General features: G+C 50.1%; 1 protein-coding gene across 6 annotated transcripts in view; it reads right to left on the bottom strand.

The window, feature by feature from the left end:
- Positions 1-7,212: 7,212 nt before the first annotated feature.
- SHROOM2 (shroom family member 2) overlaps positions 7,213-19,906 on the bottom strand; it is a 135,276-nt gene continuing 122,582 nt past the window's right edge. For 4 of the 6 annotated variants that reach the window (XM_057718025.1, XM_057718026.1, XM_057718023.1 and 1 more), the window contains 4 exons: positions 17,423-17,941; positions 16,183-16,354; positions 10,128-10,400; positions 7,213-7,492 (listed from right to left, as the gene is read on the bottom strand). In XM_057718025.1, coding sequence (XP_057574008.1) covers positions 7,226-7,492; positions 10,128-10,400; positions 16,183-16,354; positions 17,423-17,941 — 1,231 coding nt within the window. In that variant the 3' untranslated portion in view covers positions 7,213-7,225. The remainder of the gene's footprint in view (positions 7,493-10,127; positions 10,401-16,182; positions 16,355-17,422; positions 17,942-19,906) is intronic. The other 2 variants (XM_057718027.1, XM_057718029.1) reach the window with 1 other exon arrangement.

Below are 19,906 nucleotides of genomic sequence, written 5' to 3' on the forward strand. Positions count from 1 at the left end.
ATGTATTTTCGGCGAGGACACCTCAGTAAGGTGGCTCTGTGTACAGCGTCCATCTGCCCCACTCCCGGCGCTATCAACCATGCAGATAACCCCTCTCCACAGGGTCCTGGCCTGGTTGGATGACACCGTCTGGTACGCCTCATGCTTGAATTTCATAAGCGGGTGTAAACTAGATACAGGCTTCCCTGGAGCTCTTAGAGCTTAAGCTGCAGGGCCTTCCCCGGCTCAGCCTTTCTGAGGTCAGGGGTGGGGCCTCCAGTCACGTGCTCGGCTGGCCCTAGGCTTTGCTGAAATTAAAAACAAGTGTTGAATTAAAAGGATCATACACCATGATCAAGTGGGGTTTATCCCTGGAATGCAAGGATTCTTCAATATACGCAAATCAATCAATGTGATACACCATATTAACAAACTGAAGGATAAAAACCATATCATCATCTCAATAAATGCAGAAAAAGCTTTTGACAAAATTCAACGCCCGTTTATGATAAAAACTCTCCAGAAGGTGGGCACAGAGGGAACCTACCTCAACATAATAAAAGCCATATATGACAAACCCACACCAAACATCATTCTCAATGGTGAAAAACTGCAAGCATTCCCTGTAAGATCAGGAATAAGACAAGGATGTCCACTCTCGCCACTACTATTCAACATAGTTTTGGAAGTCCTTGCCACAGAAATTAGAGAAGAAAAAGAAATCCAAATTGGAAAAGAAGAAGTCAAACTGTCACTGTTCGCAGATGACATGAAATACACAGAAAATCCTAAAGATGCCACCAGAAAACTACTTGAGCTAATCAATGAATTTGTAAATTTGCAGGATACAAAATTAACACACAGAAATCTCTTGCATTTCTATATACTAACAATCAAAGATCAGAAAGAGAAATTAAGGAAACTCTCCCATTCACCATTGCAACAAAAAGAATAAAATACCTAGGAATAAACCTAACCAAGGAGGTAAAAGACCTGTACTCAGAAAACTATAAGACACTAATGAAAGAAATCAAAGACGACACAAACAGATGGAGGGACATACCATGTTCTTGGATTGGGAGAATCAACATTGTGAAAATGACTATATCACCGAAAGCACTTTACAGATTCAATGCAATCCCGATCAAATTACCAATGGCATTTTTCACAAAACTAGAACAAGGAATTTTACAATTTGTATGGAAACACAAAAGACCCCGAATAGCCAAAGGAATCTTGAGAAGGAAAGACAGAGTTGGTGGAATCAGGCTTCCTGACTTGAGGCTATACTACAAGGCTACAATGATCAAGACAGTGTGGTACTGGCACAAAAACAGAAATATAGATCAGTGGAACAGGATAGAAAGCCCAGAGATAGACTATCTTATCTTTGGCAAAGCAGGCAAGAATATACAATGGAAAAAAGACAGGCTCTTCAATGAGTAGTGCTGGGAAAATTGGACAGCTACATGTAAAAGAATGACATTAGAACACTCCCTAACACCATACACAAAAATAAACTCCAAATGGATTAAAGACCTAAATGTAAGGCCTGACGCTATAAAACTCCTAGAGGAAAACATAGGAAGAACACTCTTCGACGTAAATAACAGCAAGATCTTTTTTGATCCACCCCCTAGAGTAATGGAAATAAAAACAAAAATAAATAAGTGGGACCTAATAAAACTTCAAAGCTTCTGCACAGCAAAGGAAACTATAAGCAAGACAAAAAGACAACCCTCAGAATGGGAGAAAATATTTGCAAACAAATCAACAAAGGATTAATTTCCAAAATATATAAACAGTTTATCCAGCTCAATATCAAAAACACAACCAACCCAATTAAAAAATAGGCAGAAGACCTAAATAGGCATTTCTCCAAAAAACATACAGATGGCCAAGAGGCACATGAAAAGCTGCTCAACATCACTAATTATTAGAGAAATGCAAATCAAAACGACAATGAGGTATCACCTCACACCGGTTAGAATGGGCATCATCAGAAAATCGACAAACAGTAAATGCTGGAGAGGGTGTGGAGAAAAGGGAATGCTCTTGCACTGCCAGTGGGAATGTCAATTGATGCAGCCACTATGGAGAACAGTATGGAGGCTCCTTGCAAAACTAAAAATAGAACTACCATATGACCCAGCAATCCCACTCCTGGGCATATACCCAGAGAACACTATAATTCAAAAAGACACATGCACTCCAATGTTCATTGCAGCACTATTTACAACAGCCAGGACATGGAAGCAACCTAAATGTCCATCAACAGATGAATGGATAAAGAAGATTGGTACATATATACAACAGAATATTACTCAGCTGTAAAAAGCAATGAAACTGGGACGTTTTTAGAGACATGGATGCACCTAAAGACTGTCATACAAAGGGAGAAGCACCTATAGACCCTCATACAGAGTGAAGTGAGTCAGAAAGAGAAAAACAAATATCGTATATTAACACATATATGTGGACTATAGAAAAATGGTACAGATCAACCGGTTTGCAAGGCAGAAATAGAGACACAGATGTAGACAACAAACATATGGACACCAAGTGGGGAAAGCGGGGAGGGTTGAGGGGGGAATGAATTGGGAGATCGGGATACCAAATTGTACACTCTAAATATATGCAGTTTATTGTAAAAAATAAAATTAAAAAAAGGGTTCATTGCAACCACTTAAGTGTCCTTCCTCTCTGCCTTCCTCTCCACCTCACTTCCTGTGTCTCAGGTGGTACTGGAGCCGACACAGGCATTTTGGGATGTGGTGGAGAGCTGATGGAGGGGCTAACACAGGTTGGGTTTCCCTGGATGCTTCCCTGGCTCAGTGTGACTCAATGCACAGCCTATTCCAGTGAGCACACGCGCGCGCGCGCGCGCGCACACACACACACACACACACACACACACAGTGCCATGTGAGGTACTCTTAATGGGAAATGCAGAAAACACGCTCAGGATGCCTGGGCTTGCAGGCTACGGCCCCAGGGCGGTACAGCCAACAGGTATGACAATGGAGCCGACGTCTCCTGTGTCCCCATGCCCGAGACTGATTTGGTGTGCCCAGTGCCGCTCGCCCGGAGGAAACAGAAGCCTGAGCATCTTCCTCTGTGGGTCACGGAGTGCGGCATAAGGACCACCGGCTCCCACACCCAGCAGCCCACGGCAGCATACAACCGCATTTCCATCAGCCTCCTGTATGAGGAACTCCTTGATCATTCAGCACTTAAATAAGACACACAGGAGTAGCCTGGTGGAAGCCAGAAACAAAGTGTATATGGCATTCGTGCACTTTTTAAAAATCTGTAATTTGTGTCAACTCTTTTCCTATTCTAAATAAGCATTCACTCTCCTAATTTTGAATAATTCTTACTAAGAAGACTCCCTCCCTCTCAACTGGCTAACCTTTGGGTCCCACCAACCTGCTCGACAACAGAAGCGTTTCTAATCTGCCAACCAGAAACAAATGCCATCTGCCAGGTGGTTCTGACAGACGCGTTTGGATGCAGGCAAGGCATTTCATCCAGCTCCAGACTACAGTGATGGCAGCAGAGGTGTGAACGCTTCCATGACACTCTTCTGACCCAGGCACGGGCTCTAAGGACATGAATGTTATCCGTTCACTTGCTCTCACAACAGCTCTCCTCCAGCTACAAAGGAGAAAGTGAGGCTTGGAGAGGCTGGCACTTGCTCACAGACATATGACTTGAAGTGACAGAGGTGGCTTTGCTCCAGGAACTTGGCTTCGGGTCCTGGATGATCTAGTGCTACCCCATCAGACTGCGGTGCGGGAGGTGGGGTCCACCAACGGCCCCAATTCTTCACACCTCCCTGTGGCCACACTCTGCCATGTGACATACAGTTCCTTGCACTAAAGGGCTGGAGCACATCCCACACCCTTTGACTTTGGGTTTGGCTGTAGGACTTGCTTTGGCAATGGACGGTTAGCAGGTGCAATATAAGCAGAGACAGGAAAAGCACCGCTGTGACTGGGCTTGTTCTCGTGTGCATCTGCCACTGACCTGCCCAGACCAAACTCTCGGTCCCGGAAGGAAGATGACAGGCACGTGGAGCAGAGCCTCATCTATGAATTCTTGAGCTAAAGGAATAGTTGTCACTGGACCCTGCTGGGACTGTATAGTGGTGGTTCCACAGCACTGCTGTGGCAGGTGCTGACTGATACAACCTGTGTCCCCGAAGTTTTCCTGACTACAAAGTGAGTGGCCTTCCCTAGACTGGCAGAAATAGCCACACACATACATGCCTAGAATCAATCCCACCATTTATCAGTGGTTGAAGACTTTGACATATGCTAAGGATGTTCCAATTCTTTAAAAAAAAAAAAAAAAAAGATGTAAATCAAAGACATGCTCCGTTCACTGAAAGACACCATTTATTTCATTAACGTCAAGCAGGATGATCTATTGAGAGGGAAGTGTAAGTGTTGAGCATGAAATCAGTACACATTTTCCACGGTGGGCTGCAGGATAGAAGCCACAGGCAATGCCCCGACTGAAATCTCGTGCTACAGAGCATTCCACAGCTGAGCTATGACCGAGGGTCACAGCCAGCACCCAAGACTGCCAAGGGCAGAACATTAGCACCAGATTGTTTTTTTATGTAATAATATAACTAAATACAAAGTTATGTACATGGATTCACTGCAATCTTCCAGTCCCCATTAACCAGACACTGAAGAAGCAAACGGGGGAATGGACAGGACCGCTGGGATTCTATGTGCTTCGTTCAAAGGACAGTCGAGCACTATATATTGCTATGCAGAAGAGAACGTTCTCAAAAGACACCAAAGGGCTGGCTACAGACACGAGTTCTATTTTCACATTTTACAGACATATCAGCAAAATGATCACAATACTGTATTTGAAGGGAAGGAATCACAGATAAAAGCTTTGTGAAAATTAAAAACAAAACACACTGAAATCACCGCGGATGTCTCCCTGAGGGAGGAAGGGGGTGTTCATGGAAAGCCAGCTTTACCTTTTCTGACGTGACCAGTTTTCGCAGCAAGTGACCACACCACGTGGGAAGGAGGAGGACACATCATCGACAGAAGACGGGTTTTTCAAGTCAGGAAGAGCTTAATTGAATAAGAATAAAAACTGTTGAAAAGGCATTTCTCTTTGGCGTGGGTGGGCTGCCAAAGGAGGGTTTCTTGGCACCATCACTGAAAACCGCCAGGTCGGCCCCCTCTGCAGGTACACAGACATCACCGCGGCAGCCCAGCAATCCAGCTTGCCCCTCTGGCTGGCAAAGCGTGGACGAGTGTCCTTTAAGACATTTGTGTGTTTCTGCGCTAAGGCGGCACGCCCTGCTGACAAAGGGACACCTCCCCACCTGCTGGAAAGCTTCTTTTTATGGGAGGAAGTGAGGAGTAAAGTGATTCCGCAGATCCAACCAACATCACCTCCACGTGAAGTTATCCCAAGGCTTCTCCCGCATTAACCATGCATCTCATAAGATGAGCATTGTGACAAAATACACCTGCTCCACAGTGATCACACTAAAAATAAGTACATGAGAACCAAGCCACTGGTGGCTGAACATTTATTCATGTGCTTACTTGTCATGCATATATCCTCTTGCTGAAGTGTCTAGTTAAGTCTTTTGCCCATATTTTAAAAAATATTTATTTGTAACGTATGTATTTTTGGCTGTGTCAGGTCTTAGTTGCGGCATGGGATCTTCGTTGAGGCATGCAGGATCGTTCCTTGTGGCACGAGGGCTTCTCTCTAGTTGTGGCGTGCAGGTCTTCTCTTCTCTAGTTGTGGCATGCAGGCTCCAGGGTGTGCGGGCTCTGTAGTTTGGGGCATGTGGGCTCTCTAGTTGAGGTGCGCCAGCTCAGCAGTTGTGGCTCGCAGGCTTAGCTGTCCCTCGGCATGTGGGATCTTAGTTCCCCAACCCGGGATTGAACCCACGTCCCCTGCATTGGAAGGCAGATCCTTTACCACTGGACCACCAGGGAAGTCCCTTTTGCCCATGTTTTCATTGCGCTGTTTGTTTTCTTACTGTTAAGGATGAGAGTTCTTTATACATTCTGGACATATATTGTTTGTCACATATGTGATTTGCAAGTATTTTCTCCTGGTCTATGACTTGTCACTGGAAAATGACAGCTCGACAGTGTTTTCTTTAGTGTATAGACGCGCTTTACAATCTCACAATTTCAACCAATAAAAAGGGTACAGAACCTGTATGCTCTGTCAGAAAAAGATCGGATCAAGGAGTTATGTGGTCCAGCAGGACCTCTGAGAAACCAGAACAACGGTTCTTAGAGTAAACGGAATGTGGCTCTTATACCATGGTAGCAAATTGAGAGAGGCAACAAAGAGACAAGCTGCCAAGTATACTTAAGGATCATACACACGCAGAATAAATGTCTTGGGGGAAAAAGTAAGTTAAGAAATATCTGGTTGGCCTTTAAAAAAAAATACGTAGCAAGCACATTACTACCAGACACACTTTTAGCCAAGTAATTTCACTCTGCGGGAAAACCCCATTTGAACCGTAATGTCAGCGGAGAAGTACTAAAGCCATTTGTCTGGTCTGTGTGCGTTTTAAAGCATGCCCACTCTTTAAGTGGAGACTTTAGAATGAGTGAACCCAACATGTAAGCTCTTCATTTCACAGTTGCTTTTTCACCACGTGGAGAGCTGTTTGCCTTTCTAAAACACTAATAAATTATCACCATCAACATCATGATTCTTGCTGGGTCAGAGATCATCCTTATAAGAGAGACACAATGAAGGCTCAACGCTCCTGGATGAACAGGAGAACACGGTGACCCACCGCAGAGCTCGCGTGCCAGGCTTTCCCCCTCACGCAGCTTCATAGAGACTGGCTTGTGCCTTCCTGCACAGAGGCGGGCTTCAGTGTGTGAAGACAGAAGGGCAGACCTGAGCCGGCAAGGACCACGTGCGTGCACGTCAGCACCAGAGCCCAGTCCCTACGTGGGAACTCACCATTCACCGGATCCGGCGCTACGTGGGGTTTCTTCCAGGCAACAGCTAACAGGGAGCCGCTCTGCTCAGCATTCAGGAGGGAAACTAAGGAATTAAATAAATCATCCCAAACGCACACATGGGACTTATTGCTTTTCTAACGGCCGTTTGGCTCTGGGAGGATTCTCCCTACAGGACATAAATACAGGCTGGGCTTTTCCTTTGCATCCTCAAGCCTGGCTTCCATCCTCCGCCAGGGAGGGTGCGGGGAGGGGGCCCCTCATTTGCCTCTGTCGGGCTGAAGGCTGTCCAGCAAGCACTTCAGCTGCTCCTCCCCCAGGTGGATCTTGTCTTCCAGCTCGCGCTGCTCGATGATGAGGGCCGACTTCATCTTCACGAAGTGCTCGTAGTCCGCCAGGCTGTCCTGGCTGAGGTAGCCGGCCAGGATGTCAAACACGATGCCCTCCCGGCGGTCCAGGTTCTCCTTCAGCTCCTTGGCGTCCTCGTGCTGCTGGATCAGGACCCGCTGCTTCTCGAGCAGGGATTGCTGGACAGAGAGAGACAAGGCTGCTGGGGGCCAGGCTACCTTGGCAGCTCTGGCCTCCTCCAAAAGCCCCGGCAGCTCTGGGCGCTGATCCGATGGAGACCCTGATGCCACCCAACTCAGAGACCCGAGGTCGGATGGGACCTGCACAGAAGCACCCGGGACGTGGGCAGAAGGCACCTCGCAGAGCGGAGGCCCCTGCACCAGCACCCCCACCCCTGTTATCGCTCCCGGGCCGCTTCCACCTCCACTTCTTCCCGCTGCCGTGAATGGCTCACGGAAACAGCCATGAGGAGCAGGAGAGCCACCAGGGGAAGGAAAAGCTCCAGAACTGTGAGATGCTCAGAAGGTGCAAAGGACGTAAGGAGCCTGTGCATGTCCAAGGCCTTCCCCTGACAATACTGTGGCAAAGTGGGCAAAGGGAGTAGATTCTAAAGAGTTGCCAGGGCAGGATTTCTAAACCCTTCAGGGCGAAGGAGAAGCTGCCTGTCAGCAAAGCGGTAGAAGAGGCCACGTGAGGGGGTGGGGTGGGAGAAGAGACGGGGGCCGGGGGGCGGAGGGGGTGACCTCGCTCCTTACAAGGGTCCTGTTCTGGGGCACACAGACGCCCCCAGTTTCAGAATGAGGCACGCACAATCGCTGTCTGCCCACAGGGCACGCACCAACCTTCCCTGCCCTCTCCAGCTTTAATGAAAATCCGGCAGGAGAGATGAACACATCAAGCATCGGCTGGTGGATGTCAGGGACGCCTGTGCTCGGCGGGAGTTTCTGACACCAGCAGAGCCCCGCTATTCCACCACTTTGCAACTGGGATGCCTACCCACGGCCATGTGTGAGCACCCAGGATGCGGGAGCGCTTTGCAGAGTGCTGACACGCAGGAAGAGCTCAGAAAAGATGAGCTGCTGTGTAACAGCAGCTGAAAACAGAAACTGCTCTTGGGGTGCGGCTTCCGGAAAGTGCCCCTGACTGCACCTTTCAGGGTCACCTGCCCACCTCTTGGGGGACACCTTGACCTTCAGGTAACTGTGAAACAAGGAGTGTATTTTCATGGAAAGAGGCAAGGAAAAGCCAGTTAATTCCAACCAAAAGGGAAACACACCACAACTGATTCTAGAAATGCGGTTCGAGCTATTCGGATCTCTTGGGCTCCCCAGCGACTAGAAGCTGCTGATGGGAGGGAGGAATTCATGTGTCTGCATCTGCCTACATGTTCCTTTTCTATCTGGAAAGACAGGAGAAGCCTCCTCAAGGCTGATGCCCCATCTTTTCCCTCGTTAGCATGCCTGTCTCTGCAAACCCCAGCTTCCCCAAGCCCTGGCTGCCCAACATGGAGATTTTCATCCAACACTGGCCACAGTGGAGGCCGGGTCCCTGCACTGCACCTGGACGTGCCGACCGAACACTGCCTTTGGGTTCAGGAAGGTTAAACTGCATCAGCCACACACAGCCATGGGGATGAGAGCCTGTCTGCTCCTCCTTCCTAATACGGAGCCCTAGGGATGCAGTAAGGGCGATGCAGACAGGTCCCCAGGAGGACCATGGGCATAGACCCCAATGCTAACTTGGACCCCAAATCTAAATAAGCCTTTGTCAGTTCAAAGCAAAGGGAGATAAGGGTGAGCTGAGTTGCAAAGACCATACAGGGGCTCTTTCCATTTGAATCGATGCTTGAGAATTTAATATTTGAATTATGTACAAATAAGTCTTTCCCACTGATGCTATTTTCCTAAGTTCTTTCAGATAAATTAGGAAGAGATAGCAAAAACAGCAAATGGGATACGAACAAAAGCCAGGGGGGTCGAGGTCCAAAGCCCCAGGGACTCTTTCAACCCTTATGACGTAGGTTGCAGGACAGTCACTAAGCACAGCAGATGACAGTCGCAAAGCCATGCTCTCTGTAAGATCTTTCTGTGTAACCTGAAACCACTCTCTCACCTGGAGTCCTGGGGGCGGGGTGCCTTTTCTGCTCCCCTTTTAGAGAAGTGAAGGTGCCCATTTAGTCATGAAGGTGATCATTATGAAGGCTTATTATGTGCAAAGAAGCAAACCCGCTTTATCACTGTTATCTGACCTGTGAAGTAACAAGCCAGTCGAAGTAATAAGCCAGTCAGGTCTATGGTATCTTCCATGTGCAAAAATCTGAAGCGCAGACCCACTAAGAAATGTCCTAAGTCGCGCAGCTGGGACGGGAGGAGGAACACAGAGCAGCCCTAAGACTCCTTCTAGACGCTGCCTGCCCTCCTGTCAAGTCACAGCAACAACACGCACCACCCCACAGCCCTGTCGCTGGGTGCTGATGAAGCGTCACCCAGGGGCTGAGCTCCACCTCCCCAATGAGCTGTGGCGAAGGAAGGTTAAAAACAGACACTATTTTCTAGGAAGAGACCAACAGTAGTGATGACGGTGGGAATAGGTGGGAATAAATGAGAAGAGGTCCAATCTCCCAGAGGCTCGCAGCGGCCCCCCCACCCCGCTACAAGGCGGGAGCGAGAGCGCCCTGGACATTGCGCAGCATCTTGCAGTAGGAGGTGCACAGGCGGCCGCAGCGGACAAGCGAGACCTCGGGGCGTTCGCTGCACACCCCCCGGGGGAAACGCGCCCCGCCCCCGCTGTCTGGGTCCCCCGGGCCGTGGTTACCCGATCACCAGGAGGAGTGCTGTCGTCCAGATTGTTGAGGGCGTTTTCCACGCGGGCCAGGCGGCCAGACAGCGACAGCAGCAGGTTCACCACCTTGTCCAGGTCCCCGATGAACATCCGGAACTTGTCGAACTCGTTGGGCTTGCAGACGGCCTTGGCCAGGGCCTCCACCTCGTCGCCCAGCGTGCTGTTGGCCTGCATGTCCTCCAGCAGGCTCTGCCGCGCCTCCCGCAGCACCTGCAGCTTGCGGCCGATGCTCTCGATGAGCTCCTGCTGTGGGCACAGGGCGGGGGACGCGGTCAGGGCCGCCACGCAGCACCGGATCACTCACGCAGCCCGGATCTGCGGGCCACGCATAAGGCCTCCCTGTTAAATCATTGGCATCTGCTTTAGAATTAAAACACAACAAACCTATTCTCATCCTGTGACTGTCCCATCAGACTGCACAGGAGTGGGCCTTTCTGGGCTACTCACAGTAAACCTTCTTTTAACCTCTAGCTTTGCAAGGATTCTTGGGGCCTCTGTGATACCCACTCTGTACTTCCTTCTTTGTGCTTTTTGTTTTATTGGCCGTCCTACATGGCTTGCGGGATCTTAGTTCCCCGACCAGGGATTGAACCCGGGCCTTTGGCAGTGAAAGCGCAAAGTCCCAACCACTGGACCGCCAGGCAAGTCCCTGTGCCTCCTTCTTTGGAAGTTCCCAACTTCAAGACTTATATGCACAGAAGCTATTGAGTCTTACGTCTGGTACTGCACTCCACGATTAAAATGTGTCTTCCGCAGAGAATTAGCAATTAAAATTTAAGACAAATGAAGGATGTTCATGAACTTAGGACACTCTTTTAGAATAATAACCTACTCATCTCAGCCTGACCAAAATGTAAATAAATGACTTATTTAAATGTGGTGAAATATACATACTGGGACATTTACCGTGCCACCGATTTTTAGTGCACTAAGTACATTCACGTTGCTGTGCAGCCAGGAACCACCAGCCACATCTCTTTCATCCTCGGAAGCGGAAACTCATTCAACACCACCTCCCCATTCTGCCCTCCTGCCCGCCCTTTAAATGATGAATTTTTAGGGAGCACAAATGACACATACAAGACACCTTTAAGTCAGCCCCCATCCTGATGTGAAGTGGCAGCATACGGCCTGAGGTGACGGGCAGACAAAGCAGATTATCTGTCTCCTCAGCCATCATAGTTGAGAAAAATTAGAGAGACAGCTCCAAAGGAGTCCAAGGGGTAAGCCTTCCCCCAGAGAACCCTTTTCTCATGATTACCGATGCCTTTCTGCTGTTAAATCCACCCACAGCAGATGCAGCAGGTGGCCTGCCCGGACACAGTGACCGATGAAGGACCAACAGTTAGAAGTCAAGTCACACGCTGTCCTTTCGGAAGCCCGCTGCCACCCACCCTGCATGACTCCGCCAGCCTCGCCTCCGCGGGAGGAGTGATGAAAACGGAAGCTGTGCTCAGCTGCATGCACCCAAAATGAGGGTTAAACAATTAGTTGGAATGTTCAAGTCTGATTAGGATTTTCAAGCTCACTCCGTGACAACAAGCAGCACTCTTTTACATATTGTGGAGCCACGGAAATGGCCCATGCCGTCCACCCTTCCTCCTGGGGCAGTTTCCAAACTCTGACCCCAGACAGAGTCCACAGGGCTCAGTGGAGAGCAGAGTCCACAGGGCTCAGCGGAGAGAAGGCGCAGTCTCGTGAAACCCTCCAGGACGGTGTCCACAGCTGAGGAGGGCACAGTGCCCCCACCTCCAGGGCTGACGTGAGGCTGATGAAATCCCTGGATGCTGAGCCCGCTGCTTGGCCTGCAGTAAGCGCCCGTCCACAGCCGCTACCAGCAAGACCGCACGTGTGGAGGAGAAGCTGCTTCAGGGTCACCACTACCATTCGGTAGAAACCGCCCATCGCAGGGGCTATTTTGGCAGGGGGAAAAACAAAAAAATCAAACCACCTCGGGAGACCTGCTGAAGCACTCCTGTGGCACCTCAGACTTTGGACTGCCTGATCACAGACGATGGTCTCAGGATGATGCTTTGAAAGAGGGTCTCCATCCAGCATTTATGTACCCAAAGAAGTCCGCAAATTAGGAAGGCATGAGATTCCTCAGGGCACTGCCTCTGCTCGGTTCAACCCGCCCTGGGCTTAGCATTGTGTCTGGAGATGCGGGAGATTTAAATGGTAAGCAGTTTTAAAGGACAGTGGCCCTCCCGCTTAATCATGGTTTTTCTCCTAAGAAAGACCACATGGAATTTACAAATTGCTTTTGGCTTTTCCAGCTCAGGATGTCAAGACATCTTCTTCCCTTGGCAATTGAAAACCTTGTCTAGATTTCTTTGATGTTTTGTCTCAGGGAGCGAGTCTGTGTGTATTCACACTTGTGTATCTGTGTGTCTCTTTACCTACCCATCTGAGAGATGGGATCAAACCCGTGCCCCCGGCAGCGGAAGCTCAGAATCCCAACCCCTGGACCGCCAGGGAAGTCCCAAGGTGGCCCTATGTTAGATATTCACTACTTGAGGGAAAAGCAGAGAATAGATTACAGGGATGGAGAATTTTCCCAGTCCTTGCCTGGCGCCACTCCTAACCCGAATGAACGGTTCAAGCCATTTTGATGAGTGTGGATGGATGGGGAGCTCCAGCCAGTGGGACTGGTAACTTCCCAGGTTCATTAGCCTTTGACAATGATCGTAACGGAGATTTCATGCTGACGCCTGAAGACATGCCTTCAACACCCACACTACCAGCGGGGCTAAGCTGAAACTGCGCACTCTGGAAGGAGTCCACATTCCTTTCCTGATTCCTTTCTGTGTCTTGCATGGATGTTTATTAGAAACACTTTCCCTTCTTCCTGGAAGGGTCATTCTACGAGAGACGTTGCAATGAGACCTGGCCCAGGGTAGCAGACACATCAGTGGCCATCAGCACCACCCAGCGCACCGATCCCAAGCCTGTCTGCCTTTGGACAGCACGGGGAGTTCCGGGAGGTTTTGGCTTAGAGTGTGTGGCGGCCGAAACCGGCCCCCCGGTCTCAGCAGGGGCACTGCTGCCTCTCCCCTCTGTTAGGATGGGCCCCGTCTCAGCCCCAGATGCCCCGTCTTTGTCCCATTCCACAGGGGAAACGGGCTCTCTTCTCTCTGGGCCTTGCACCCACCTCTTGGTTCCAGGGAAAAGCCCTAACCCTCAGAGGTTCCAGACTCAACCCATCAGCCGTCTCTGGTTCCCCTGAAGCATCTCCACCACTCAACAGGGGCAGTTTCTGAGCTCAGGCTGCCTGAGCTGCCCCAGGGATGAGTACGTATCTGACCCTCCTAGGTTAATGCTTCCACTGGCCCTCAGACTCCCTCACCGCATCCCTGCACAGGGGCTTCTCTTCTCTTGCCTCTGCCCTCAGTCTTCTCCTTAAATAGAGGGTCATGTGCTATGGCACTTGGCTCCACGACCACCAGTGCCAGTGATCATGAAAGCCCGGGTCCCCCTGGAAATGTCTGGTGCACAGGGCTTCAGGGGTCTTGCTCTCTTCCCATCAAGTCCTCCCAGGCACATCGGCACGGCCCTCCCTGCTCCTCATGCCCTGCACACTCTGTAACCACATGACGCCAGAGATATGAGGGCACTGGAAAGGGAGTAAAGCCAGTGCAGCGCCTGTAGGTCAAATCAAGCAGAAGAGCAGGAGCACGGGGTCACTAACACCACACAGAACTACCATTTAAAGCATTTCCTGCTTGGGGTGAAACTGCTCAACATATGCTTATTGAACTAAAAATGTCGGTCGGCTTACGAATTTAATTCTGGTGGGGGTGGTGGGCAGGGGGCTAGCTCACAGTGACTCATCACAGCCCCAAAGCCGCTCTCTACAAGGAGGCGGTGCCCAGTATCTCGTGCCCCCAAAGAAATCAGAAAAGGCACCAGACAGATGAGGGGGGAAGTACCAAGGCTGCTGCTTCCCAAATTCAGGACATCACGAGAAATAAAGGCATATTATAGTTCTTTGCATCTAGGGTGTCCAAGTGACATTTTTTTCTAGTTCTATGACGATAACTGAAAACATTTTTTTTTGGTTAAGAACATGGAAGGAGCTTCCCTGGTGGTGCAGTGGTTAAGACTCCGAGCTCCCAATGCAGGGGGCCCAGGTTCGATCCCTGGTCAGGGAACTAGACCCCACATGCATGTCGCAAATAAGGAGCCCAGGTGCAGCAATTAAGATCTGGAGCAACCAGATAAATAAAGATTTTTTAATTTATTTATTTATTTATTTATTTATTGGCTGTATTGGGTCTTCGTTGCTGCATATGGGCTTTCTCTAGTTGCAGCGAGCAGAGGCTACTCTTCTTTGCTTCTCATTGCCGTGGCTTCTCTTGTTGCAGAGCACAGGCTCTAGGCCCAAGGTCTTCAGTAGCTGCTGCACATGGGCTCAACAGTTGTGGCTCACGGGCTCTAAAGCACAGGCTCAACAGTTGTGGTGCATGGGCTTAGTTGCTCCTCGGCACGTGGGATCTTCCTGGAGCAGCAGATCAAACCTGTGTCCCCTGCGTTGGCAGGTGGATTCTTAACCACTGTGCCACCTAGGAAGCCCTAAAATTTTACAAACAAAACAAAAACAAAATAACAACCAAAAAAACCTACAAAAAATTAAATAAATAAAATTGATAAATAGATCAATCAGTATTTTTTATGAAAGCCCTTTCCAAGATGCAAAATGCATAGAAATATTCACCAAATGCTGGTTCCCTCCTTTTCTTCTCCTGGTGCTGACAAGGCATGCTCAAAGCCCCTGGCATAAACAAACAGCACATGCTATCCTCTGTAACTGACTGCCTTGAGCAATTCATCTCTCCCTTTATGCTAAGCCCTTCCTATAAAAAACAGGTAATCACACCTAGATGTCACACGTCTGCCCCATTGACATGCCATGTAGATCTGAAGCTGCTACAATAGTAAAGACATTGGTGCTGAGAGCAATACTTCTGTCCCTACCATGACCTCATGGTTACACACTATTTCATCTCTGATCTCATCTCTAATCCTCCCTCTTCCTTGTCCACATAGCTCCAGCCATTGGTCTCTGCTGCTTCCCCAACATGTCACAAAACTCCCACCCCAGGGCCTTTGTACTTGCTGCCTCCCGCCCCCCACCCCCGGCAAACAACAAGACATCCCCTCACATCACTCCAGGTCTCTGTTCGTACAATCATATTCCTTTATCTCTCCCTATTCCTCCACCCTGTTTTAGTTTTCTGACCACCCAATCTATTACATTAAGGGTTGGCAAACTTTTTCTGTGAAGGGTCAGACAGTATTTTAGACTTTAGAGGCCACACAGCCACTGCTGCAACGACTCAATACTGCCCGTGCAGTGTGAAAGCCACCAGAGACCATATGTAAATGAACGAATGTGGCTGTGTTTCAATAAAACTATTTACAGAAGCAGGTGGGGGGCCAGGTTTGGTCCATGGGCCCTGTATTGTATATCTGTCTTTATGCTGGCTGTCCATCTCTTCTGTGAGCACACAAGTGCCTTTAGGGAAGAAAGGACTCTATTCTGTTTTGTCTCCTGCTGTATCCCCGAGTGCCTGGATGAGTTTTAGGAGTTGAACAAATGATGGTTTTGAGTTAACAACGCACTTTACAATACAGGGTTGAATTTAACATCATCGGATTACAGATATTTGAAACGGATACTCCAAGAGGACAAGTGCCTTGAGGAAGCTCATACAATGAAGTCCCCTGGATTTAACTGGGGTAGAAGAGACATATCAGTTGACCTTAAAATGAGAGAGACTGGTGGCCACCTAGCTAATTTGACATTGGATCTCATTACAAAGAGATGACAAAGACCCTGGTGGACAGGCCCAATTTTAGAACAGAAGACGCGCACACAAACGGCTTATTTAGAACACAGGCCCAAACGTCAGCATCCCGCAGAGAAGCCCAACACAAATGGCCCAACACAACCCCAGGGTCGGGGTGGAGCTGGGCGCTGCCCCCCTGCCCGCCAGCGTATTCTCATTTGGGATTCCGGCTTCCCTACCTTCTTCACCGACAGGTCGTGGTCCGGGTCACTCCCGGAATCCTCCTCCGGCTCCTGCTGCTCCTGCAGGTCCTTCATCTTAATCAGCAGCTCCGCCTTGGGGGCTGATGTGCTGTAGTAGGTGGAGTTGGTGGCTAGGGACACGGACGCTGGCACACTCGGCTCCTCCTTCCTGGGTACAAAAAGCGTTAGAAGGCCCATTAGCTATGATCGTACACACAGATGTGCCCGTGAGTCCCACAACCTGGGTTGCAACCAGCAAATGGTGGCGCTCATGAAAGGCCACCAGCTAGAGAGAGGCGACAGCAAAAGTGGAGAAAGAGTAGGTTATGAGGTCAGAACGAAATACCCTGCCAAACAGGACTCAAAGCCCCGCCTGGGAGGGAAAACAATGCAGGTGGTTTCCGCCGGGAGCGTGAAGTCTGTGGGGAGATGTCTGCTGCTATCTGTGAGCGCAGCCAGAGCCCTGAAGTCACTGGGCACCTGGCGACCAGCAGCCACATTTGCTGCCTCTTGCTGTGGCCTGACTCCTTGTCTGCTGCACGACACTGGTACTCCCGCCTGCTGTCAACCAATGATGCTTATGGGGACCGTGTACAGAAACAGGAGAGACGTCAGCAGATACACCTGTGTGGGCAGGCAACGGAATGACAGAGGCTGGAAAGTGCTCTTTACAAAACCAATTACAGTAAATGCACTATTCAGCTACATAAGCAACAACAAAAGCCTCTTTCATAAACACACATACTCAGTAGTCTCAACGTTCACTCTTGTGACAGATTTCTCCACCTCAGCACTAGTGACATGTGGACTGGACCATTCTTTGCTGGGGGGCCTCCTGTGTATTGCAGGACAGCAAGCAGCATCTCTGGTCTCCACCCACCAGATGCCAGGAGTACCTCTCCCAGGCGTGACAACCACAAGCGTATCCTGACATCGCCAACGGCCTCGTGGTGGGAGACAAGAGCCTCCAGCTGAGAACCACAGCCTTGTGAGAAAAAGCCCTGTGGGCGTCACTGGAAAGGTATATTTTCACATCTTTGCCAGGACTTGATGTCATCATCCTCAGAATGGGCCTTTAACTTTAGGAGGGGTGACAAAGTCCAAAAGTGCTAAGCACCTATGGAAATCTGTCCCCCCAGAGCAATCATGAAAACGGATAAACAAATACGCCCCCTCACCCTCATAAGCCTAAGAGGCGCTGGGGAGAACCACGAACAGCCAGAGGGCATCTACTCACTTCTCCTCCGTGGTTCTGGGAGAAGGGACTTTGGGGAGCAGCTTCCTCCGCTGCTGAGCTTCTTCCAAGAGGTGCTCGTCTTTGGGGAAGATGCCCTCCATCAGGTCCATGGTGGTTTTGACCTTCACGCTGGGGTCCAGGATATCCGCCAGGGACTTATCCTTGCCCGCGATCTCGCGGGCCAGCTCCTCCGACTTGAGGTCTTCGGCGGTCCTCTCTTTGGCCTTCATGTAGCTGAGCGCGGGCGGGGAGGCCCGGCTGTCCTTGGCTGTGGGCGCCGGGGTGCTGGGGGGTTGGGGCTCGGCGCCCTGGCGGCTGTACAGGCAGAAGCGCGAGTAGGACTGCTCGGCCGTGCTGAGCGTCTTGATCTGGTCCCGCTCGAGTCCGCTGGGCAGCACGGGCGGCTCCGGAACACTGACCAGACCCTGGCGGCTCTCCTTCTCGGGCTGGCTCTCTGAGTGCACGATCTTGATGGGCACCATCTTCACCGTGGTGTTGTTGTCCATCACCCGCTCAATTCTGCAAAGAGAAGAGCCGTCTGCTGAAGACACACTGTGCACCCAGGCGCAGACCAGAATTAGAAACAGGACGAGAAATCGGCTGGTTTCCGTGTCCCCTTACAGCCGGGGAAGCCTGGCTGAAAGACCTGTGGCAGCCCCGGGGGAGAAGCCTCCACAGCCACACGGCCCAATAGGGGAGACCAGGTCGAGGAGGGCCTGCCAACCCTACCTTGATCTCCTAACCCTCCTCCACGTCTAGCTGTCTTTCCATCTTCCAGTACTCAGCTGCACCCGTGTGGGCGCATCCGTGGGCTCACTGACAGACAGAAGGGCAGTTTAACGTTCATTTGTTATTAGGTCAATGGCAGAGCAAAGGGTAACAAGCCTGCTCACTGAGATTTTCCTTTGTATGGGAGTCCTGCAGCACACAGGCGTATTTCACAGAATTAGTATCCGTGCCTCAGCCAGTCTCTCAAAGCCGGGTGCCTGCGTGGTCCTCGGGGTGGCAGGAAGACTCCTTTAGAAAGTAGCCATGTTCTGAGTGGATGCTGAGCACTGCCCGGTCCCGGCCACAATGGGAAGCATCCTCGGATGCTCACGTGCCCTGGGTCTCATACCCACCCCCCACCACCCCACACTTCAAGCCGCCCTCCACACGGCACTTCATACCAGAGAGGTAAGAATCCAGCAGCAAACATGGGACACGCTGCTTCTGTGTCGCCTTAAATGACTCATGCAGATTTCCCTTTTTAAAAAAAGTTTCTCAGTGAAAGGAGCGGGAGAGGCACTTGGAGTGCCCACAGGGAAGAGAAAGTGGAAAGAAACAGCCCGGTTGAGGCATGTGGCTTCATCCATGACCACCTGAATGCTGCCTGGTGCCAGGGGACCTTGTGCACCAGGGCCACTGGGACTCAAAACCAGTTCACATCTTTGAAGGATGTATTGGGGAGAGGGTGCCATCTGCTGGTAGTCAGGAGGGAAGGGAGAAAACAAGCCAGAATCACACAACCAAAAGCCCCACTTGTTCCTAACTCAGCCTAAAACCACTTCTATGACCCGAACAGACATAATTTTATGCAGCACAAGGGACAAAGGTGACACAGTAGGTTCTTCCCTTTTCCTAAGGGTGTGGCATGCACGCTACAAATAAATAATTTTGTGTTTTCTTCTCTCCTCCAAAAGAAACCACTGAGAGCAAATGTGTTTAATCTGGGTGGTCATATACAGACCTTTCATGCTTTCTTAGCAAGTTTCAAAAGGTTGTAACTCTGTGGATAATACCGTTCGGATATGCTAAACTTCAGAAGGAAAATCCTGGCATCTTATCGAAGCAAGAACATACAAACAAGAACCCCTCTTCATTCCATTCCTTTCATTGCACAGTTAGAAACCCTGAATGCCTATTAGTGACTTAAAGTCAGCCTGTATTTGCATCTTTCCTCCCCCACATTCGTGGAGAAATTTATTTCCAGCGAAGGAAGACACTGGGAAAAAAACAAAAACAAATCCTCCTCAGGTTGCCCTATACTTTCCAACAAAACATCTCTTCCTGGTCATTTCTAAGCAGGTTTCAGGAGGTCTCTGCTCTTGAAAACCTTGTGCAGACTTTCACATTTAGGAAGTCTGATGACCTTCTACCTCAAAATGAGGACAAAACACAGTGCGCAGCCAGACCACATCCATTCCTCATGGGAAGCGGGACCAGGAAGGACAGAAGACGCAGGGTGTGCCGCGCCTGGCCCCTCTCTGTGCGGCAGCTCCTGCCAGAGTGTGGGCTCCATCCAGGTGAGCTGCCCGCTGCCCACAGGCCCCAGCCCCCAACGGCAAACAGTCCAACTCGCTCTGCTCACACCCAGTTCCGAGGGAGTCCTTAGCCCATGTGCCACCTGGGTCTGATAAACCACAATACCCACTGGGAGGGTCTCAGACCACAAGATGCCCGAGGTGATGGCAATACTGTCCAGATGACCCCAAAGCAGCCCTC

The sequence above is a fragment of the Hippopotamus amphibius genome, chromosome X (genome assembly GCF_030028045.1).
Source record: "Hippopotamus amphibius kiboko isolate mHipAmp2 chromosome X, mHipAmp2.hap2, whole genome shotgun sequence".
NCBI lineage: Eukaryota > Metazoa > Chordata > Mammalia > Artiodactyla > Hippopotamidae > Hippopotamus > Hippopotamus amphibius.